Here is a 24,088-nt window from a genome sequence, read left to right on the forward strand (position 1 = left end):
CAGCGTCCGTGCTGAGCAGACCAGGAGGCAGCCCCAGCCAGAGGTGCTGCTGGGCAGATCCCAGCCTGCCGTCAGCTCATTCCCCAGCTGCCCAACCTGCTAAAATCTCTCCAGCTTTGCCCACACCCAGTGAGTGGCATCCACCCTGGGAGGGAGATGCTGCTGGGAGCACCAAGGGCTAAGACATGAGGAGTTCCCAGGGTGTAGTCTGTGTTTTCTGTATCTTGCCCCATTCTGGTGCGAGCTCTCCTCAGGCCATATATAGGACAGGGGTAGAGAACACATTTGGAACCAGAAAGAGCTGGGTTCGAATTCTGACATTTTGTCTTTGATTCCTTAAGCAAGTTTCTTTACTTCTCTCCCAACTTTAATGTCCTTATCTATAACATGGGGGTGATCATGCCTTCCTCATAGGGCAGTTGTGAGAAGTCACAATGATAACTGATAAAGGAGAACAGCCCCAGCAGGAGGCTATCTGCCTAGCCTCCAGTTTTGGGAAAGGTTAAGCTCCCCGAGCCCTCCTCTCGGGGAGAACTTTGAGAATGGTCTGGCTGTGTGGCAAGAGATTGTGGAGGACATCAGAGCAAAGCAATGGGAATAAAGTAACGGCAGAGGGTCTGTGCAGGGTGGGTAGTAAGGTGGCCCCAGAGCAGGGGCCATTTCTGGAAGGGAATCCCACTTTGGAAGCAGAAACAGCAGCGTGCTCTGTACACATCACACGGCTTCATCTGTCCATAGGTGACCCTGGACACACTGTTACCACCTGTGCAGCCTGGGGCAGAGAGAGAGACTCTGGCTTGAGGCTTCCAGTCCTATCTCTGCCCAGAGTAGTTGTGTGATCTGGGGCAGGTCATTTGACTTCTCTGGGTGCACTAGGCATGGTGCAAGAGCTTGGAGCTTGGATTTGATTCCCAGCTACACACTCACCATATCAGACAATTACTTCTCTCTCAGCCTCAGTTTCTTCACCTGTAAAATTAAGCTCATAAAACCTACCTCGTAGAGTCGTGACCATTAAATGCAGTAATGAAAAGCGCCTGGTACGGTGTCTGACACGTGCGAGGCACTTTATACACGTGTATGTGTAGCTTCCCTTTCTCAGCTCCTCCTTCCTTCCCCAGTCACTTGCCATTCTTAAAACGCACCCAGTAAAACAGGTTTGGCCCATGTCACTGCAGTATTGTGAACTTGGGGTGAGGAGGGGAACAATATAGTGATACACAAGGTTAAGGGCTGTGAAAACATAATCTTTTTGTGACTAGGGGACTTAATCCTGTGACTTGGGGACTCTGGAGATTCTTTCTGGCTAGGCACTGAGGTCTCGAGCCTCTATATGTGGAAGCTGTTGAAAATCTGGGGTAGGCTTCCCTGGTTGGTGCAGTGGTTGGGAGTCCACCTGCTGATGCAGGGTACGCGGGTTCGTGCCCCGGTCCGGGAAGATCCCACATGCCGCGGAGCGGCTGGGCCCGTGAGCCATGGCCGCTGAGCCTGTGCGTCCGGAGCCTGTGCTCCGCAATGGGAGAGGCCACAACAGTGAGAGTCCTGCGTACCGCAAAAAAAAAGAAAAAAAAAGAAAATCTGGGGTAGTGAAGAGGTGGCTGGCCTGCAGCTCTCCCAGTCTTCACTCCTCCCTTGGAGATTATGCCATGCCCAGGAAGCCCCAGTGCTGCGGACTGGGGAAGCGGTTAGGATTCCAAGTACAGTGAACAGAGGTCAGAGGGCTGCTCTGGCTTGAGCCGCTGCCGGGTGGCGGCAGCACAGCACTTGCAGGCTGGAGCTGGGCCCAAAAGGCAGGCCTGAGTCAACATTGACCTTCCCTGGCTGGCCAGCCTAGCTCTTCGGCCTCTCATTCGGCTGGAGTGTTGACACAAGTGATTGAATGAGACTTATTATCATATTCTTTTCAGCAACAGCCCCATTATCTTTCCCCTGGGGATTCACTGGGACCTGTAGTGTGGGAATGACAACAAGGGTGGGGAGCCCGGACATTTTGGCGTGTTCTGTGCACAGTGCCCCCTGCCCTGCACACTCAGCTTCTCTCTGGGCCACTCGAGTGCGTCCGAAGAACCTCAGGGTACTGCTCTACATCCCGGGGATGCTCCACACTTCCACACAGCGGCCCTGGGAAGGTCTTGAATAGTGCCTGTGGGCAGTGGCAGTAAGGGCCACAGCCTGGGTCTAGGCCCCATCCACCCTACAGGGGACAACTGGGCAGAAGAGCAAATGAAATTCTCTTCAGGCCCTTCCCCTGGTGTATTTCTAGGGGACAGGAAGAGGGCTGGGGTGCCACCTCTCATGTCACGTGAGGAGGGCAGATGGCAGGCCTGGACCCCTGGTGGAAGCTGAGGGAGGACAGAGCTCAGCCCCACATGAAGGATGAGCTGTGAGGGGACAGAGAGACAGAGGGCAGGGGCCTCCGAGGGGGAGGAGCCCCCCATCACTGAATTCATTGGAGCAAGGCGAGCAGGGCGTGGCCCAGCTCCTGTCGGGAATGCCACCGAGGGATTGAAAACGGGGCAGGGGCGAAGGGGAGGCCATACCCCCTCAGTAAGTCCCACAGGTGGTGGCGCAGGTCAGGATGGGGTCTGGCAGCATCGATTTGGAAAAGCCAGATGAACTGCACGAGAGCTAGGATTTTGTCTTGTCCACCATGGTCCCCAGAGCCTGGAGCAGAGCAGATGCACAAGTGAATCTATCAAATAAGTGAATGGATAATGTCATTTCATATTTAAACTAACTCCAGAAACTAACGTTTGAGAAAGAGCTTCCTGGCTGATGAGGATATTCCAATGAAAGACTGGCTTCTGTCCAGGATATTCTCAACCAGGGGCCTTCGAGGCACATTCCTATTCACAGAAAGGTGTGGGATGTCAGTTCCCAAAGGGCGTTATGAAGAGGTTGGGCAGCAGACCTCGGGGTGAAAGGGCCCAGCTCTGGAGGTGGCAGGGTCCTCCATCAGCCCCTCTGTGACTGGATGGTGGCAGTAGTGGGGGTACCTTTGTAAGTGCTCTAGGACTCAGGGGCTTACCTCTATCTTGATGTCACGTGGGTCTGAGAATGACAGGCCGGGGTGGTGGAAGGTGACAGCTAACTGCAGCCTTGTTCACATCCGGATCAGACTAACAGGGGTCTTCCCCTTCTTTGCTGCTCCACTTGGGCAAATCACTTAATCTCTCTGAACAAGGGTTTTCTCATCTGCATAATGGGTACAGTAATAGGCCCACCTCACCGGCTTGCAGCGAGGATTCTGTGTGTGAACTGCTCAGCCCAGAGCCTGGTGCTTATACTAGGCACTCCCTGAGTGACAATTACTAAAAATACCCAAAACAGCCCCTCCAACTAGGAGAGATGCTGTTTCTTTCCTCACTGTACCTGGAGAAGCTGGCAGAAGTGGATAAGCCCATGCCCCTGTCGTTGGCCCCGGAAATGCTGAGGCTTAGAAAGGAAGAGTGGGCCAGGATCACAAGCGGAACTCAGGAACACCGCGCCCCAGGTCCACGCTGAGCCCGCACTCAGCCCTGACAAGCCGACGGTGCCTCCCTCAAGGGGGGCCTAGGCATGCACCCCACTCTCACTCTCTGGCCCTCAGAGGGAACAGGGCCCCAGGTGCAGCTGCCTTCTCTCTTCCCACTCATCTGGAAATGGAGGGGAATCCCACCAGCCTCATCCTAACAGACAGTTTACATCCCGGAACTCACACAGCCAACCAAATCCTCCTCCCCTCAGAGTGGCTGCAAGCTCCTTCAGACTTGCTTTCTAACCACCTTCCCAGCCTGTAGTGCATTCTTGTGAATCCCTTCAGTGGGCTGAGTGTCCTCTCCTTGAAAGGAATTCGATGTGTGGGAACAGCCAAAACTCACTGGAAGCCGGGTCTAGGCGGCAAGGCAACCTCGTTGGACACCAGCTCTTCTGGTGAAAAGCAGAGGCCACAGGTTAGGAAAACACTTGATGCTTTCCAAGATGGGCCCCAAAGTTGATTCCCAGGAGGACTTCTGAAAGTCCTGGAGCACATCTATAACAGGCGGTTTCACTTCCAAGGGTCTGCCTCAAATGGCAGTGCTCACTGGAAAGTCTGTGCTCTGGTTTGAGGTTTAAGTGCAGACTCATTTCTCCATAGTTCTGGTTGGGGAACCAACAGCTTGGTGGCCCTGGAGCCCCAGGCCCTGGCGGACGGATGTCTCCTCCCCAAGAGGAAAAGCAGTTTGAGGGGCTGACCCACCCAGCACAGCTATCTGCTGTCCCTGTTATAGACCCTGGACCAGCTGAGCCACAGTGCCTGGTCTGGGGGCCCTCACCACCCAGACCCCATGGCACCGTGGGACACTACTACAGGCCTGCCGTTTGCCTGACTTGAGGCTGAGACCCTACTGAGGGGACGTGGACCTATGCTGGAGAAAATACCCTCCTGCTGTTTCTGTGGCTCTTTCCATGTGTGCCAGGCCCTGACATCACAGCTGCCAAGGCAAGCTCCTTAGAACACCCCCCCACCACCACTGCAGGGCAAAAAAAACCAGACAAACAAGCCCTGGTTCCAAACAAAGTAAGGGTCAGACTGCAAGTCAAGACAGCGCCAGTCTCCCTTGGCCTCTGACTCACAGATCAGCCCAGGAAAGAACCTAGTAATCTTGATTGAGAGAGCTGGCCCTGGCCCATGCCCTTCTACACAGACTGCCCAGCCCCCTTCCTGTTCACAGAGACCCCTGGGAAGGAGATTAACAATAGCCCGAGTCCCTCTGAGTGGGCATGGTGGACGGAGCAGGGCTTTGGAACCAGATCTGGGTTTAAACACCAACTCGGTCATTTCCTGGTTCTGTGACCCTGGGTAAGTTATTCAGCCTCCCTGAGCCTCATCTGGATTTGTGGATAATAATAATAGCTCCTACCTCCCAGGCTTGTTGTGAGGATTAAATTAGTTGGCGCTTGGAAAGGGCCTAGCATGTAGTAGGTGCTCAAGAAAAGTTACTTTCCTTTCTCTCTGGAGCCTCCTGCTCCTCTGACATGATAGTCCCACCCCTCAGTGACCCCAGGCCTGTGGCTCCCTGAACTCTCCCACCACCTCCACCCTCAGTTTTACTGGGTGTGACAGCATTTCCTCCAGAAGCCTCTGCCAGGAACTGACCTGCTCCCCATCTGCCAGGTTCTGGCTGGAGGAAGCAGCCTCAGCAGGAGCTGTGCCGGGGGGGGGGGGGGGGGGGAGCTTCCTTCTAAAGCTGGTTGGGGCAGGGCTCTCCCTCCCCTCCCCTCCCCTCCCCTCCCCAGTGATGGGCATCCTTCTCTGGTCCAGTCATGGGCCAGCCTGCTGGCTGGAAGGTGATGTCCTCGGCCATTCTCAGAAGAGGAATGTTCAAAGCATTCCTCGGTCGTAAAGGTGCATCCCAGCCTGAGAAAGACTCCTCAGCACCTCCCCCCGCTGCGTTGGAGGGGCTCGGGAAGTGGAGGTCCCCCTGAGCCAGAGCTGGCGCCCTGCCTCTGCCCATTTCTACTTCAGTGGCCAAGGCCCACATCATTTCTGTCAGGCTAGGCAGAAGGAAAGGCAGGGACTGGCTCTCTGAAGGAACAGCATCCTCCTTCCTCCTCCAGGGTACCTTCTTTAGGGAAAGCTCTTTCACTAGGTGAGTGGAGTGTGGATGCAAAGAGGTGGTGCTTCTCGGATGGCAGTTTTAAAGGTGGGCGTGGCCTGAGTTGATTTAACCTCAGGGCTGACACAGCACCCCCTCTCCCTCAGCCCCGAGGTCCTTGGGCTTGTCAGAAGGCGGGAAACTGGGTGAAAGACGGAGACCTAGGAATGGCAAGTGAGGGCCCCTGTCTGGGCATTCGTGTGTATGTCCAGGACATGGTGCTGGAGAGATGCAGGGGATGCTTGGGTCTCAGGTGATTGACACCCAGTGACCTGGCAACATCGGATACTTAAGTGGGTGAGTATCTCTTAGGAAACTCAGTGCTCGTGGATCACTCTTTTCTTTATTTAAAAATATTTTGTTTTCTTTAGAAAGGCAGCCCATCATCTTTAAGGAAAGTTCAGAAGAGTAGAAAGATGGGGTAGGAGGAAGTCACCTGGAACCCCACCAGTCAAACACAACAACAATGAATATTTTGCTGTATTTCCTTCAAATATTCATTATATTCATACTGCATTTACAAATTAGTCTAGGTGAAATCTTTAGAAAGAATTTCCTACTCCTAACCTAGGCCTGCTTTGGACAAAGAAAACCTTGATAGTTTAATTTGTCCTCGGGACCCATGGGTGTGGATTTGGGCCCCAGCAGGTCAGGGGCTCCAGGAGAGCCCATCAAACTTGGGCTCGCCATAGTCACTCACACCAGACCTGGGGCAGGGGATGGCCAGACTAGGGGTTACCCTCTCTCCTGCCCCCCACCATCACTCCCACCAGCTTTATTATTTTTACCTTTCACATTTAGATCCAGTTAGTTTGGGGATATGATATGAATTCATTTTTCCAGACTCCTTTTTCTTTTCATATGGATATCTAATTGCTTCACCTACATTTATGGAAAAGATCATCTGTTCCCTACCATATTGCAGTGTCACCTTTGCCATAAATTAAGTGACCTTATGTGAGTGGGTCTATTTCTAGATTCTCTCTTCTGTTCCACTGGCCTATTCATCAGTCTTTGTGCCAATTTCACACTGTATTAATTGTGGTTGCTTTATAATAAATCTTGATATCTAGTAGTGTAACCCTCCAACTTTGTTCTTCAAGATTGATTTGACTATTCCTGATTCTTTATGTTTCTCTGTACATTTTAGAATCAATTTCTACCAAAAGAAGTATGCTGGGATTTTGATTGCAATAACTCTGTAGGTTAATTTGGGAATAATTGATATCTTTATAATATTGAGGCTTCCAATCTATGAACATTCTTTATTATCTTTAACGTTTGATATTTTTCAATGTAGAGACCTTGTGCATCTTTGATTAGATTTATTCCTAGGTATTTGATATTTTTAATGTAAAGTGGGAAAGGGTGTCTGAGGGGTTTTTCCCTAATAACACTTCTGACAGCAAATGAGAGGGTTTTTCTCCTCCTGAGATCATTTCTCCAACTCTCTGACACCAACTGGGTGTTCAACAATTCAATTTGATTCTGACACTAACTACCTGGATTAGCACAGACTCCTCAGGCTCAGTCCCACACACTGCCCCCCACTTTGGACTCAGGTTCCAAGGCCCAGGTCCCCGTACCTCTGACCAGCTGGCTAATAATTGAGGTTCCCACGACCCCCTCCTCACATTTGATAATTTGCTAGGATGGCTGGTGGAAGTCGGGAAGGCACTTTACTATTACCAGTTCATCAAGATGCAACTTAGGAACAGCCAAATGGAAGAGATGCATAACGCATAGGGCAGGGTATGGGGGAAGGGTGCAGAGCTTCCATGCTCTCCCCAGACGCGTCACCCTCTCAGGACCTTGAGGCGTGCACCAGCCCTGAATCCTATCTCTGAGGGGTTTTTATGGAGGTTTCATTAAGTAGGCACAATTGATTAAATCATTGGTTATTGATGATTAACTCAATCTCCAGCCCCTCTTCCCTCCCCAGAGGTGGGAATGGGGAGGCTGAAAGTTCCAACACTCTTGTCACTCTGGGGGTTCCAAGAGGTTTAAGAGCTCTGTGCCAGGAATAGGGGGCAGGGTGTGGGGTGTACAAAGACCAAACGTCTATTTCCCATTGTACCACAGAATCTTTTTTTAAATTTCATTTTCTATTTGTTTGCTGCTGGTATGCAAAAATACAATTTTTTTTTTGATATTGACCTTGAATTGGGGACTTCTAAAATTCACATTTAATCCCAAAAGTTTGTATGTAGATTTTTCTATGTACACAGTCATATTGTCCCAGGCAGTGTTGGCCTCACCATGGTTTTGGGCAAGTCCTGGCAGCCTCCCTTTAGGTGTGGATTTCCCGCTAGCTAAGTGGCTGGCTCTGATTCCTAAATCTCTACTCCCCCTCCCCCAAAGCCTGAGCTCAGTTCATTGCTTCTGTCAGCTCCCCACCTCCCCTGTGACCCCTGGATCCTAGGACTCTGCACTGTCCTTCTTTCTCCTCAGGCCCTTCCTGCTGCCTGTGGGAAGAACTTATTCTGGAATTGCTGTTAGGGTGGACTCAGGAGGGGCATCCCAGAGTCATGTAGACCATTTGCTAAAGATGCTTTGCAGGAACTTCCCTGGCAGTCCAATGGTTAGGATTCCATGCTTCCACTGCAGGGGGCGAGGGTTCCACTGATCCCTGGTCGGGGAACTAAGATCCCGCATGCTGCGGTGTAGCCAAAAACAAAAAACCGAAAAAAAAAAACAAAAACACAAAAGATGCTTTCCCTGGGCATTCCTGCAGCAAATGCTGGGCCTTTGGGTTCAGCCGGGGAGTTGGGGCCAGGGATGTTCTGGTGGGGGGTGAGGGAAGTATTAGCCACCTCTTTTGCAACTCTAGGCTGTGTCCCTACACCTCCAGAAGGGTTTACAGAGTGGGGAGGAGAGTGAAACCATCAGCTGAGCTAATCCAGAGATAGAGGGTCTGTCAGGACAGAATTGCAGAACTGAGACTCTTCTGTAGCCAAAGACTACAGGGAGGAGGTCAGGCTTTACCAAGCCAGGAAGAGTCTATGTCGTGGAGCGGTGACGAGGGCCCCAGAACGAGAAATCAGGCATGACCCCTGCCAGGTGACTCCGAGAGGACAGGAGTTGGGCATCACTCCCAGACTTGGATCTGCTCACGTTCTGATGTCTGCAGGGACCTGAGCTGAGAGACAGGATGCACGGAGAGGTAACATAGCAAGAGAAACGCCCCTTTTTCCTGGGAATTCGCTCATTTAACACTCCCTAAACTCTGTGCGTTATTTTTTATTAACCGCATTCTATAGATGAAGAACGCTAAGGCTCAAATCATTAAGGTAGCTCGCTCAAAGTCTCCCCAAATTAGTGGAAGACTCCCTGCAACTCACCTGTAACTCAAACAGTTATATTTCATTCCAAAGTCCTTGGTCGTTGGGGCTCCTGCACATGTGGCTTTGCCTGGTGGGAATGTTTGGTAGATTTCCTGAACCTCAAGGTCCCCAGAAGTGGCTGCCATTCCAAGAGGTATGACACGGATTCAGATTGATTCATGCTTGGTGAATGCCTAGTGGAGAGACTGGGCTGTTTGAGCCCCCTGCCTTCCCGAGTGGCACCAGCTGCCTCCCAGATCTGTGACCTGCTCCAGAACCTGTGAATGTGACCAGGAAAATTCTCTCTCTGGAGCAGGAAAAAAAAGAGAGTGCCATGGCACAGATCTATCCAGTTCTGTAGATAGATGAATGATCCAAGCATTCAATTCAAGAAACACACGTCTTGTTGAAACAAACCTAGAAGTGACTTTTCCAGCTGACACAAGAGCCCACTGAGTGTCCTTAGCACCCATCGCCCCACACAAATGCACTGAGCTATTCTGAGCCACTTCAAATACAATAGCATTCTAGTGGGTACCCCCAACCCTGTCTTCCATGTGGTCCCAGCCCAGGGCTCCCTGAAGGTGAGGCCAGAGCAGCACTTTGGAAGAGTCACTTTGCCTCCTGGGTCTCCAGTCTCCCTCTCTCAGATCTGCATGCCGGTGTCACTCAGAGCTGTTGTTAGAGCTTAATAGGGCCTAAGGCAAACCCGAACCAGCAAGGCAAGGGATGGAGGTTTGACTGCAGGTGATGTTTTGTACAGAGTTCTGAGACCAGAGAGAAGGGGACCCAGAGGGAGGTGGGCTCTCTCTTCCTGGAGAGCTTTTCCCCTAAGATAGCTGCCCTCACCCACCCCAGCAGTGCCCTTAGCTCAGGGCCTTTCCAGAATTAGGGCCGAGCACCTGGGGACCATAAGGGCCCTTTTCGTTTGGTCCCTGATGGGGCAACATGTCTCTGAATCAGCAGCTTGACTTTTTATGAAGTTGTATGTTACATTAGCAGTTTCTGGTTTTGAACCATTCTGGGACAAACCCGAGCTGACTGTGTTATAAAAGAAACAAACAAAAAAACCCTTTAACGAACAATTGGATTCAATTTGCTAATTTTGTTTAGGATTTTCATTTATGTTCAGAAGTGAAATTGGTTCAAATTTTCCTTTCCTTTTACTATTTTTTTTTAATTTATTTAATTTATTTATTTTTGGCTGCGTTGGGTCTTCGTTGCCGCACGTGGGCTTTCTCTAGTTGCGGCAAGCAGGGGCTACTCTGTTGCAGTGCGCGGGCTTCTCATTGCAGCAGCTTCTCTTGTTGCAGAGCACGGGCTCTAGGTGCGCAGGCTTCAGTAGTTGTTGCTCGCGGACTCTAGAGCGCAGGCTCAGTAGCTGTGGCGCACGGGCTTAGTTGCTCTGTGGCATGTGGGATCTTCCCGGGCCAGGGATCGAACCCGTGTCCCCCGCATTGGCAGGCAGATTCTTAACCACTATGCCACCAGGGGGCTTCCTTGTACTATTCTTATCTGGTTTAAGAATCAAGATCATACTTCATAAAATGAGTTTGCCAGCTTTCCTCCCTCTTCCCCACCCCCCTTTAAATTCTTCGACGGTGGAATGTTATTTGTCATGGGCTTTGGATCTTATAAATACAGCCCCCCCCCCCCCCCCCCCCGCCCCGGCCTCCTCAGCAGGGGACTTGGCGCAGATGAGAAGACAGACACCTCTTTTCCTCCTTTGTAGTCTGTGTTGGCTTATTTATGGGGTTTTTGCTGCTTCTGGGACTGCTCTGCGGGGAGCTAGCCATTTCCCTGAGGGAGTAGGCCTGAGAGGTGGGCCGGTGCAGGGGGTTGAAGTGGGGGAGGGAGTCTGGGGCCCCAGTACCCACTGGGGCCAGGCTCCTGTGAAGCCCCCTCTGGAACTCAGTCTGACCCTCCCCACGCAGGCACCATGTTCCGCAAGAAAAAAAAGAAACGCCCTGAGATCTCGGCCCCACAGAATTTCCAGCACCGCGTCCACACCTCCTTCGACCCCAAAGAAGGCAAGTTCGTGGGCCTCCCCCCACAATGGCAGAATATCCTGGACACACTGCGGCGACCCAAGCCCGTGGTGGACCCTTCACGCATCACCCGGGTGCAGCTCCAGCCCATGAAGGTGAGGCGGGCATCAGGGATGGCGGAGGGGGAGGATTCAGACCATCCCCCTTCACAGAGGGCTGCTGGCAAGACCACACAGGCACCTGAAGAACCACCTGATTTACCAGCTATCAGTTAGCCAGGATGTCTTCATTCCCTGCTAATCAGCCTCTCGTTCTCTCCCTGGGTGACCCAGGGAGGAGGATCCTGGGGAGTCCCTCTCCACAGGGTGGTAGGGTTGCCAGATTTAGCAAATAAAAATACAGGATGCCCAATACAACGTGAGTTTCAGATAACAAATAATCTTTAAGTATGTCCCATGCAAAATTTGGACCTGCAGCCCCTGTGGGGCTGGGGGCTGTCACAGACCCAGGGGATTAAGTTGTGTGGGTCAGGAGGGGTTGATGCAAGAGGCTGATAGGGGTTGGGGTCAGGGCCCTGTCAGGGTTTGGAGGCCACAAAGCCAGTATGTGTGGAGGAGAGCCCTGGACTGGTGCGTGTCCCCTGGAAGGCCACACACAGACAGAGCTGGAGAACGGCAGCGGGCCCCAGGCAAGGCCTGCAGTCTCCCCAGCTCCCGAAGCTCAGCTGCCGGCACCATCAGGCACGCTGGATTGAACGCCACGGCTACTCACCTGTCTGCCCTGCTAGACTGTGGGCCGGTGAAAATGAGGCTTCTCCCTGTATCCGTCCGCCAGCACAGGCCTGGCCCGCCGTGGGCCCTGGGTAGGGGCTGAAAAATTAAGAATAGATGGATGACACTGCAAGCGAGGTCCATGGTGCTCCTCCCCCAGGCCCCCCAGGGAGGCTCTCTGACCTGGTCCCCGCCCAGCGCCCCCTGCCTGCCATGACGGGAGGCTCACCACGCTCTTCCCCCTCCCCTGCAGACAGTGGTGCGGGGCAGCGCAGCACCCACGGACGGCTACATCTCGGGGCTGCTCAACGATATCCAGAAGTTGTCAGTCATCAGCTCCAACACCCTGCGCGGCCGCAGCCCCACCAGCCGGCGGCGGGCACAGTCCCTGGGGCTGCTAGGGGATGAGCGGTGGGCCGCCAACTCGGACATGTACTTGCAGAGCCCCCAGTCTGAGCGCAGGGACCCCCACGGCCTCTACCTCAGCTGCAACGGGGCCGCACCAGCAGGGCGCAGGCGTGTGCCATGGCCCGAGCCACAGAGCCCGCGGGTCCTGCCCAGTGGGCTGGCCACCAAGGCACAGTCCCTGGGCCCCACCGAGTTCCAGGGTGCCCCGCAGCGCTGCCTGCAGAGCTCCCCAACCGGCACCTCGGCCTCCACGGCTGCGGGCAGGCGGGGGCCCAAGATTGCCGGGCATGGCTCTGAGGAGGCCCGGCCACAGTCCTGCCTGGTGGGCTCGGCTGCAGGCAGGCCGCGGGGGGAGGGCAGCCCCAGCCCTAAGACCCCGGAGAGCAGCCTGAAGCGCAGGCTGTTCCGAAGCATGTTCCTGTCTGCTCCTGCCGCCGCCCCTCCAAGCAGCAGCAAGCCAGGCCCTCCGCCACAGAGCAAGGTAGGTCAGGCCGCGGCCTCCGCTGGGGCCACTCTTTGACAGGGCAGGGAGCCTGGCCCGGCAGCATCCGCTGGGGACACAGGCCCTGCCCGGCCTTCCCCACTTACACGGTCGGTCGGATTGGGGAAAGCATGAGGTAAACAGATCATCAGCTGAGGATTCTACCCTGAACCAGCTGAGCCCTAGCGCTCCAAGGGCTTCGCACGTGTGAGTCAGATGTTGCAAGCCAGGTCATTTTCCGGGGGCCTCTGAGGGGCTGTGGTACGCCTCAGCTGACGTTCCTGCCCTCTGGGGTGTATCTAGGCGGACCACACGGGGAGGCAGGCACCCCTGAAAAAGCAGCACCTTTAACCACAAGCCCAGACCCTCCCCTGCCCCCAGTGCCCAGCGACCCCACCCAGGCTCCAGCCCCGGGGGGGTGGGGAGGGGGGGCAGGGTCTCTCTGGCTCCCTTTTCTGATCTTTTTTCTGCCTGGACCCCCAGCTTGTCCCAGTGCTCTCCTGAGGTCATACACAGCCTCTCTGCGCTGCTTCTCCCAGAGGTTTATGTTACCCCTTCTCTAGTGAGGATTCTTCCCTCCCTCCCTCCCTTCCTCCCTCCCTCCCTCCTTTCCTTCCTTCCTTCCCTTTTTCTAGTAGTTCTTGCTTTGTTTGACATTCCTGTAGTTATTTATTCTCATACTGTGTGCCATATGAAAAGCTAGAGGATTGAATTTGCCTGGGTCTGGGAGCAACAGGAGAGCTGACTTTTGGCGTGTGACAGCCTCAAATGCACATATTTTTCTTGTAAAAAAGGAAACAGTGAAGGGAACCCTAATGGTGACATTTTTGGGCAGGCCGAGGAGAACATGTATGCTTCTTACGTGCCCTATGACATCCTGTCCATGGTGACAGTGACATCCTTTCCCATTTGGCAGATGAGAAGACTGACTCAGAGAGCGTGGTACAACCCCCTGGTGTCGCGAACGGGTCAGCCGAAGGTGGGAGGGGAGGCTTTTCCATGAAGGCATCTTTTAGCTCCTCCCTGAGGGTCAGGCAGAAATGAGCTCAGGCTGCAGCACAAGGGTTGTTAAGTCTCACCTAAGAAACCGCCACTGACAGCGGCATGAGTAATGGAGTGCCCCCTCCCCGGATGGCGTCAGTGAGTCCAGCCCAATCGTGGGGGGGGCGGTGGGGGGTTGAGGGGTGGCCTGGACCCTCAACCCCATATAGGTCACTGCCAGCCCAAGGCACCCAGGGAAGGTTCTGGGCTTTGTGCCCTCCAGTCCCCACTGGGACAAAGGATGGTAGGCTGGGATCCCCTGTGGGGCGGGGGCTTTAGGGAGGAACAGATGAGACGTGGCTTGATATGCCCCGTGAGAAAACATGAGTGCCTGTGAGCCGAGGGGTCTCTGGAAGGCTGTACCCCTGGGGAGACATTCCCCAGAAAACTAAGGTGGGGGCAGGACAGTGCACCCTGCCAGGAAGTGCACTTCGAGAGTCCTGCTGGGGTGGGGGGTGGTTTCAGGGATTTGGAGAAAGGGGGTGTCAAAACTGGTATGCGTGGTCCTGGGCTCCTGCCAGCACCCCACAGCAGGGGGCAGGCCAACCGCCCCCATCCCCGCACACCCACAAAGCACCTACTGTGGGCCACTGCTGCGGGCTGTACGAGGTCTCCCCTGCCCCTGAAGAGTCAGGTGGTGCCCATCCGGGGCTCAGAAACACCATGGTTCCAAATCCAGGGGAGTGGTTTCCTTCTTGGCCCCCTGGGCACACCTTTCTAGATGGATGTTCTCAAGCCAGGCCTCCGAAAGGCGGGGCCGAGACTGCCCCACAACCGCTCTGGGCCAGGGCTTCTCAACCCTGTACTATTGACGTTTGGATCAGATAATCCTTTGTTGCAGGGGCTCTTCTGGGTGTTGAAGGATATTTAGAAGCATCTCTGGCCTCTATGCGCTAGATGCTAGTAGCACCCCTCAGATGGGACAACCCCAGATCCCTCCAGACATTGCCAAATGTTCCTTGAGGGAAAAAAAAAATCACCCCCAGTTGAGAGCCACTGCTCTCAGCAAATTACCATATGGTTGGGAAGCATTCAGTTTCCTCCTCCTCCCCCAAGGCCTGGGCCCTGGGAACCCAGACCAAGCCAGCAGCCAGCCCTCCGCACTCAGCACATCCCAGAGGTTGGCCCTGGACACTCACAGCAACTCCTAAAGCAGCAGTCCATGCACTAGTGCCCTGGGAGGGCAGGCCACCAATAGCCACAGCGTGCCAGGCATGGCTGCAGGAGGGTCTGTGACCTAGAGCTCTTGTACTCAACCCCAGGCAGCTTGGCCTGCACTCACTCGCTTTGGCTAAAGAGCAAAAGGAGACCTCAAGTGGGGACAGAGAGGCCAAAGAGGTAAGACAGTTAGGAGCTTGGGAGATTTAGAAGGGGTCCCACTTAGCGGCAGAAGGGCCTTGTCAGAAAGACCTCAACAATCTGCAAACCTTGGTTAAGCACCTACTGTGTACCATGTACTCGGTTACATGCCAAGGATCCCCAGTAGGACCACTGCATAGGGATCAGAGGTTAAGCTGATCAGGGCTGAAGTCTGGCCTTGTCCCTTACGGCTTAGTGACTCTAGGCAAGTTACTTAACCTCTCTGAGCCTGTTTCCTCATCTACCAATGTAGATAATAATATTACCCATGGGCTAATAAATCAGTCCACAGGGCTATGAGAATTAAATGAGATAATGCATTTAAGGCCCTTGTCAAAGTGGTAAGCCCTCAATAAAATGGCTCTAGTATTTCTTAAATATTATGAAATGGCCTCTGCCTGGGCGGCACTAACAGAACAGCCTCCTGAGCCCACAGCTGGAGAGCCTGGCCCTGTCTTCTTAGCCTGGGAAGGGAACATGAGGCCTCATTGCAACTCCATGTACAACTCTTCTTTCTAGTGGCTTCCTGCCCAAGAAGAGGCCTCAGTCACACAAGTAACTCCAGAATTAATCCAGAGCCCCTAACAATTAATTCCACCTTTTGTCCCCCTTTCCCTTTCTTGGAGCGGTTTAACACGTATCATCTGGTCCTTTCTCGTGGTTACATTAAGTAAAATCTCCCTCCCTGTGGAGACAGGCAGCAAGGGCCACAAAGGGACACTTGGGACCAGACCCTGCTGAGGTGAAGACCAATCCTGGCCCGACCACCCCCGTGTCCTATGTCCCATGTCCCAGGCCACGTCAGAGCTGGCTGCCTCCCCCAGATCCGTCTGCTGCTTCCATCCACCTGCTGCCTCCTCGGCCCCTGAGCTCAGCCAGCACCTGCGGCAGGGTCTCCACAGGGGCCTCGACAGCAGGGGGGGAAGCGAACCCACCTCCTCAGTCCCTCTGCCTGACTTGTCCCCACCCTCCAGTGTTCACTCATCCTCAGAGCAGAGAGCTCATGCGGGAGGCCGGGAGGCCAGAAGGAGAGGGAAAATGTTTTACCGCCTTCCTTAGAAATCCAGAGTGGAGAGAGGTCAAGGGCCGTGAGAGCAATCTCAGGAGCAGCTTTAGGAGCTTTTCGGATCCCCAATCTCTGCCCAGCCCCACACAGATGCTCAGAGAGCACATTTTCTGTGTTAGGTCCATGCCTCACAGGCCAGCGGGCAGCCTTTTCACAGAGCCTTGGAGGCTGCTACCGGGTGACATCTCATGGTCCTTCTGCTCCTGGTTGTGGCCTCACAGCCTTGGTGGTGGCCGTGCTCCCTCCACCCTGAGTCCCAGCCCTCCCACAGTCTCCCCAAGGCCATGGAATTGCAGAGCTGCTCAAATTGTGGGCCAAGGTTCCTCTCACATCCAAAGCCACGGGCCTTGTTAAACTGCGGAGTCCCTGCTCTAGGGACCTGCTGAAGCCGTTCCCAAGGCCAGGGAATCTGCATTTTATCCAGCTCCCCAGATCACTGTGCCTTCACAGAGGAGACTGGGGCTCAGAGAGGGGGAATGGCCTAAGATTCACCCCAAGTCAGAGTGGAGCAGGACTGGAACCCAGGTCCTGACCCCCCAGTCTGGAGTTCCCACTGCTCCGCCACAACACAGTAGGGAAAGGGGGGTGAGGTCGGTGCTGGTGCTGGCGGGGACAATCCATTTACTGCACACATGTGCTTGCCGGGCGGGGGTGGAGTGGTCACGGCAGTCCCGGGAGGTTTACCTGGCTCCTTCGCCTCGAGGGCTGAGCACGAGTCAGGCACGGCCTGGCAGAGGCTGGAGCACACTCAGTGGGCCTGCGGGGCTGGGGGTGGCAGAGCCCCACAGCATGTCTGTCGCCAGAGGAGGCACCGTGCACATGCCCAGTACTAGGCCAGGCCAGGACTGGGATGAGAGCCCTGAAGTCTAGTGGGGAGGGGTGCTGAAGAGGTTGTAAAGGCCCTGGCTGAGCCTGGTAGCACCCAAGGCCCAGATTCAAGCAGCCCAGCCCAAGCTGAGTGCTTGAGTAGATTCCCTGGAAGCTGATTCAGTTTTGAGGATGAAGACCAGCACCCTCTGGGCACCTAGACAACCGCCTATGAGATGGGCTCTGAGATGTTCCGGGAAGGCCCCTCTGCAGCTCCTCAGGTGTCCCCCGTTGTTGCACATGGCCCTCTCCAGGTGGCCCTTTTAAACATACACAATCCCTGGGAAGGGTCCTGCTGCACTTCGCCAGCTCCTTGGGGACACCCAGGGATGGGACCCTTTCCTGCTGGGGCTGCCCGGAAGGCTGGGCCTGAGCAAGACTCACTGGGGGCCCAGCCTGCTGCTCGATTCCATCTTCCCTCCCTCCCTCCCTGCCAGAGACCAGAAAGATAGGCCCCCTGCCTTCTCTTCCTTCTTGGGGGGTCATCAGCCAGGAGTTCCATGTGGCTAGTGGAAGAGCTCCTCTGGGGAGCCCTGAGGAAACCCCCTCACCCCTGGCCCCAAGGCTTGGGTTTGGCTGGACCTACCCTCCTGATTCCAGATCTCTCTAGCACCAGATCCCCAGCCCAGGAGACACCTGAGGACCCCCCAAGATGGTAACATGGCTCTGTGGTCCTCTGTTGGGGACCTAATCTCACCGCACAGACACGCAGACGCCCCGTTGTCAGGAACAATCGGGACTATTAGATGGCAGCCGTGTGTCCTGGGAGTCAGTCACAGCTGCTTCGCTGCAGCCCCCGCCCCTACGCCCAGGGCCTCTTCTGCCCGCATGGGCCCTTGGGTAGGGTAGCCACGGTTGTCAACGCCTCTGACCCAGATTGCCTCCTGGTGGCCTCCCTGGGGTCTGGCTGTCAGTCACCCAAGGAAGAAATACCGGCCCAGGACACCCCAGGGACTCGGCTTTGTCTTCGCAGGAAGGACAGTGTGGATATAAAGAGCTGTTGTTTTGTCTGCTCACCTGGGAACACTGGGGGTTGACTTCTCAAGCAGGACTATGGTTTGGCTTCAGCTCCATTTGAAAATCTTTGCTTGCGGCACCTCCCACATTAGTCTGATGCCCATCCCGGCTCTGCCCAACCCTGCCAGTGTCCAGAGGTCACGGCAGCCACCCCCTGCCTCTGGGAAGGGTACTCCAAATGCTCCCACAGCCAAACCCCTTTCTGTTTCTTCCCTTCTCCTTGCAGCCCAACGCCTCTTTCAGACCGCTGCAGAAAGACCGCCCCCCAAGCCTGGTGGCTAAGGCCCAGTCCTTGCCCTCAGACCAGCCCGTGGGGACCTTCAGCCCTCTGGCCACCTCGGATACCAGCAGCCCCCAGAAGTCCCTCCGCACAGCCCCAGCTGCCGGCCCTCCTCCAGGACGGTCTTCCCCGGCAGGCTCCCCCCGCACCCGGCATGCCCAGGTCAGCACCAGCAACCTGTACCTGCCCCAGGACCCCGCAGTGGCCAAGGGTGCCCTGGCTGGTGAGGAAACGGGCGTTGTGACACACGAGCAGTTCAAGGCTGCACTCAGGATGGTGGTGGACCAGGGTGACCCCCGGCTACTGCTGGACAGCTACATGAAGATTGGCGAGGGCTCCACGGGCATCGTCTGCCTGGCCCGGGAGAAGCACTCGGGCCGCCAGGTGGCCGTCAAGATGATGGACCTCAGGAAGCAGCAGCGCAGGGAGCTGCTCTTTAATGAGGTGGGAGGAGAGGGCGTGGCGGGGCATTTGGGACGGGCAGTGATGGTGGAGGCAGGCTGGACGTCTGCAAGCAGGGGCAGTGGGGAGGGTGCCCGGCACTCAGGCGTCCCCCCTCCTGCCCCCAGGTGGTGATCATGCGGGACTACCAGCACCTCAACGTGGTGGAGATGTACAAGAGCTACCTGGTGGGCGAGGAGCTGTGGGTGCTTATGGAGTTCCTGCAGGGCGGGGCCCTCACGGACATCATCTCCCAAGTCAGGTGGGCAGCTGGGAGGGCTGGGACCCAGCGCTGGCTGCTCCCGCCACTGCCCTGGCAGGGATATTAGGCAGCCTCAGGCCCGGATGATTGGGGTGCCCGTCACGTGGTCCCGAGCCACACTGCCCACCCCCATCTGTTCGGGTTAACAGACCCAGGGGTCTCAGGGCAGTGGGGAAGACACGAGGTCTCCAGCCTAGGCCCAGGCCCGTTTCCAGGGCTCTAGCCTGACTGGGCTCCCACACACATCGTCCAGGAGCTGTGGGGCCCCGTACCAGGGGCACCTACTCTGCCCAGCCCGTCTTCCCTGCAGCCCCGCCAAAGCTAACATGCTCTTCTGCTGATGGCCCTGCCTTCCCCGTCCAGGCTGAATGAGGAGCAGATTGCCACCGTGTGCGAGGCCGTGCTGCAGGCCCTGGCTTACCTGCACACCCAGGGTGTCATCCACCGGGACATCAAGAGCGACTCCATCCTGCTGACCCTCGATGGCAGGGTAGGGCCCTTCCCACCGTGGCACACCCACGACCCCACTTCACGGCTCCTCCTCCCTAGTTCGCCATCACTCCCCTTTCTCCCTCTCACCCCAACCCCAGGTGAAACTCTCGGACTTCGGATTCTGTGCACAGATCAGCAAAGATGTCCCTAAGAGGAAGTCCCTGGTGGGAACCCCCTACTGGATGGCTCCCGAAGTGATCTGCAGGTGTCTGTATGCGACTGAGGTAACGGCTCCCTCCACCACCCAGCCCTCCCAGAAGAGGCTTGGGGACACACAGCTCTTCTACTTGTGGTCTCCTCCAGAGCCCCCCACCCCGAATAGCCCCGGTTGTCGGGTTCCCACTTAGTCAATACCCTACCCCAACATCCACTGCCCCCTTCCCACTCTTGGTTGGATCTTCTCTGGCCTGTGACTTTGCTGCCACAAACTGGTCCCCAAAATGCTCTCCCCCAAGCGCAAGAGCAGGTTGGGGTATGGCCAGGCTTCCCCATGTGTGGTGGCCTTTCTAAGAGAGTGGCTGACAGCTGTGTCCCTGCAGTCAGTGGTCACTCACGCAGGTGGTAACTGACCACAGGGAAGGTGACCAGGAAGGAGGCCGACTCACCAAGGAAACCTGGGACCAGCTGTTCCCCTCCCCCTGCAGCATGTTGCTACCAAGGGGCCAGACTCTGGCCAGTGGAGTCAGGGACATTCTCCTCCTGCAGGTGGATATCTGGTCTCTGGGCATCATGGTGATTGAGATGGTAGATGGAGAGCCACCCTACTTCAGTGACTCCCCAGTGCAAGCCATGAAGAGGCTCCGGGACAGTCCCCCACCCAAGCTGAAGAACTCTCACAAGGTCAGTCGGTACACAGGGTGTGACCCTGCAGGCCCCATTCTTCCTGAGGCTTCAAGGATCAGAGTCTGGGCTGTGAGGCCCAGCTTCTCCCTCCCACAGAAACCAGAGGGCCCGGGCTCCCGGAAAAGGCTCGTCTTTCTCCACACAAATCCCGCAGCTTGGTGTGGAGCCTAGTCACAAACTCCCGTGGTCACTCCAACAAGTTTCCACCTGCAGACAACTGACAGGAGCCTGAAAGAAGGGAAAGCAAGGCCAGCGGGAGTCCCTGATGCCCTGGGAAAGAATCTAGAGAAGTTAACTGAGCAGTAACGCCTCTACCCCATCTGTCAGGGGAGGCATGCCAAGGCACACAGTGTTCCCAGTCTCCATCACAGAGAATTGGCTTGCCCTCCATCAATGTACATCCTAACCACATCTGAGCCAGCTTTTCCCTTAAAACCAGTGTGTGTGTGTGTGTGTGTGTGTGTGTGTGTGTGTGTGTGTGTGTGTGTGTGTGTGTGTGTGTGTGTGTGTGTGTGTGTGTGTGTGTGTGTGTGGTGTGTGTGTAACGCTTTTCTGGCAAATCCTTACCTGTGGGCACCCCCTGCTGGTAGCCAGCTCAGCACAGGGCTGCAGAGTGGCACTGCCATCTGGTGGCCAGAGTGAGAAATGTCCCAGAGGGTTGAAGCTCAGCCTCTAAATGCAAAATAGTTCCGTAGCCCTGCTGGATACGAGGAGAGACAGGAAACACTTTCTGAGACAGCTGGTCCTTGGAACCCGCACTCCTGACCCCCTAGACTAGCAGATATTTCTAACTGGCTAATTCCCCAGAGGATGCATCCTTCCATTACAGCCTAAGACTCAGCCTTATCCCAAAATATTGACTCAAAATGAACCAGGGTAAGCCCTTGACTTAGACTCTAAGGCTTAGAGAAATAAAGGAATCTTCCTTTTTCAGGTCCCACTTTGTTTTTTTCTATTTTTCAAAACACTCCTTCCTCGCTGACCTCTCTTTTTTATCTTCACTAAAGTCCTATGTAGCAGACAGGGAAAGCACATTTTATCATTAGCCCATTTTACAGATGACAAAACTGAGCTCTAGAGAAAAGTACAACTTGCTGGAGATTAGGGATAGACCCAGGACTGGATCACTGGGTACCAATCCCGTGCCCCTTTCCACAGAGCCTGAACACTGAGAGCCCTGAGAAGCAGCGTGGTGCATGGGCTGTATTTGGAGCCCAGCTCCCCAGCTCTCCTGGTATCCTAATTCCATTGCTCACCAGCACCCACTATAGGTGAACTGGCCACCTTTCCCGGACTGATGCTGACTTTCTTTACCTACCTGATAGTCCAGAAAGTACTGAGCCTGGGAGGAACCAGGAAGTAAGAAGCGAGAATTTAAGACTTTCAAATGACAGTGGGGCCAGGCAGATTGGGTCACCCCAAAGTGGCTGCAAACTGTGGCTTCCTCTCACTGCCCTGCCTCCACAGGTCTCCCCAGTGCTGCGAGACTTCCTGGAACAGATGCTGGTGCGAGACCCCCAGGAGAGAGCCACGGCCCAGGAACTCCTGGACCACCCCTTCCTGCTGCAGACGGGGCTGCCCGAGTGCCTGGTGCCCTTGATCCAGCTCTACCGCAAGCAGACCTCCACCTGCTGAGCCCAGCCCCAGAGTGCGCCTGCCACCTGTGCCCACAGGCAGGGGACACTGGGCCACCAACTTGCCAACAGGGCCTGGCTGCCTGCCTCATTCTCTCAGTATTCTCTCCAAAGATTGAATGTGAAGCCCCGACCCTGCCCTCCTGCCCCTCAGCCCACTGGGCCAGGCCGGACCTGCCCCTCAGTCACTTTCCCTCCCAAGAGTCCCCAGTTGCCTCTGGGATGATGGAGACCTCTTCTGCAGGATGACCCTTTGTTATCTGCACAGGGATATTTCTATGAAACATGGAGACCAGTGCTTCTGGCCACTGTGGCCAACACAGCAGGAAAGGCTGCTGAAGTTTTTTTTTTTTTAAAGTAGTAAGTAGTACACGAGCATCCCAGGTCACCCAAGAGGCAGACTGCCTGTTTTCATCAGGATACTTGCTGTTCTCAGCTCCAGTTCCAAATCCTGGGGTCTGGAAGGTGTTTATTGCCTGACACCATCTTCCTCCCTTGTGTCTGACTTCCTGAAGGCACAGTCTCACCTGCACCTGCTTCCCAACCCACCTGAGCTGACAACACACTCCCTGCACAGCCCGCGCCCAACTGTGAACAGCCTGCTCGGAGGCCGTGACGGGGAGGGGAATTTTCTGGGTGAAAGAGGAAGAAGGCAGCTGGTGGTAAAGTGGTCTCACTTCACAGGATGCGTGTGTGCGCACACGTGTGTGTGTGTGTGTGTGTGTGTGTGTGTGTGTGTGTGGTGTGGAGGAAGGTCACCCACGACTGTCTTCGGTTAGGCTTCTCCATCTTCTCTCCCACTAAACTCTGCTCTGAAGGTGACCTGCTTCCTTGGCCCCGTTTCCCACCTCTTAAGTCCCGGGGTTCTACCTGACCAGCAAAGAGGTCTGTATTGAGTCAAACACATCCTGGGGGCCTGGCCGGTTTCTGAGTTTCTCCTGTACTGTGGGATCTGAGAGCCAGGGACCAGAATGGTGAGGGAACAAACTTGTTTTACCTGTGAGCTTCATCTCAACAACCAGGTCATCGGGGACCCACTCTTCTTTTGTGTGCTTGGGGGACCTGTTTTCAAAATCCTGGTCTGGGAGAGGTGAACCAGCTCCCAATTCCATCATGTCACTGGAATGGGCAGCCCATTTGTGCAAACCACGTGCCCCTAGCTGCCTCCTCAGACACCTGTCTCCTTGTCCCCCTCCCCTCCCCACCTTCAGGGCTGCTGTGAGACAGGGAATCCCAGGGAAGAACTCCAGGTGTCTGGACCCTATCTAGATAATATTTTTAGATTCCTCTATCCCTAGTGGCCTGCTTTGGGGCAAAAAAAAAAAAAAAATTGCAAGGACTTTTTTTAAGGGTCAGAGTTTTAAAAACAAAAGCATTGTCCCTTTTGTGAATTGTTTGCACTTGTGCCTGTTTTAAATTAAACGGAGTGTTCAAAACCTCTGGCCTTCCTGTCGTCCCTGGGAGTAGAGCCAGGCTGTCTTCAAACTGAACACGCTGTAGTGGGTGTCCAGGGTGGCCCTCCCTCCTCCCTGCTATGAGCCCCCTGACGGTCATTCTGATCCACAGAAAATCCTACTCCCTGGTGGCATGTGGGCCTGAAATGAGGGCAGAGAAGAAGGGAAACAGGAAGTGAAGGCCCTCAGGACTGAAAGAGCTGAGAAATAGACAGGGCTCCTTCCCAGGGGAGAGGAACCCAACCCGGAAAGCCAGGGCCGTGGGCTGTGCTTGCTGGCGCCACAGGGGCTGACGGCCACTTTCTGCAGCAGCATCTCCCTTCCCCCGTTTGCTTCCCCCCTGCCACCTCCCCGGAAAGTCAGAGGCTGCTCCCCTCAAACTGTCCATAGGAAGTGGCCTGGAACTGCTTCCAGTGAGAAAGCAGTCTCTGCTTCAGTTCTCACAACAGAGGGTGACCGTGAGGAGCTGTGAAAGAGCGCAACTGGAAACCAAGAAACCTGGGTCTTTAAACTTCCAGCTCTGACACTGATTCCAGCACTTACTTCCTGAGGTCTCATTCTACCCCCTCTCTGTCAGGGTCACTGAAACCTTCTACCCAGGAGCAAGGAGTCCTGCAGACCTCCTCCCCACAGTTCCCCACCTAGACAGCTGCCCTGGTCTAAGGGCCCCTGTCCCACCAGCTCAGCCAGAAGCAGCACCTGTTACCTCCAGGAAGCAGCCACAGTGGGCTGGGCAGAGATGGA

At 55.1% G+C, this 24,088-nt stretch overlaps 1 protein-coding gene across 2 annotated transcripts; it reads left to right on the forward strand.

Annotated features, from left to right (window-relative positions):
* Positions 1–10,880: 10,880 nt before the first annotated feature.
* On the forward strand, positions 10,881–21,891 carry PAK6 (p21 (RAC1) activated kinase 6). 2 transcript variants are annotated; one of them, XM_065871301.1, is made up of 8 exons: positions 10,881–11,084; positions 11,953–12,588; positions 18,165–18,662; positions 18,788–18,921; positions 19,285–19,411; positions 19,512–19,637; positions 20,119–20,253; positions 21,724–21,891. In XM_065871301.1, exons 1-8 carry the CDS (start codon positions 10,881–10,883, stop codon positions 21,889–21,891), a joined length of 2,028 nt encoding a protein of 675 aa, XP_065727373.1. The 2 variants fall into 2 exon arrangements, with proteins under 2 accessions (XP_065727373.1, XP_065727375.1); XM_065871303.1 differs by lacking the exon at positions 20,119–20,253.
* Positions 21,892–24,088: the final 2,197 nt, after the last annotated feature.

This window comes from Phocoena phocoena, chromosome 2 (genome assembly GCF_963924675.1).
Source record: "Phocoena phocoena chromosome 2, mPhoPho1.1, whole genome shotgun sequence".
Taxonomy (NCBI): Eukaryota; Metazoa; Chordata; class Mammalia; order Artiodactyla; family Phocoenidae; genus Phocoena; species Phocoena phocoena.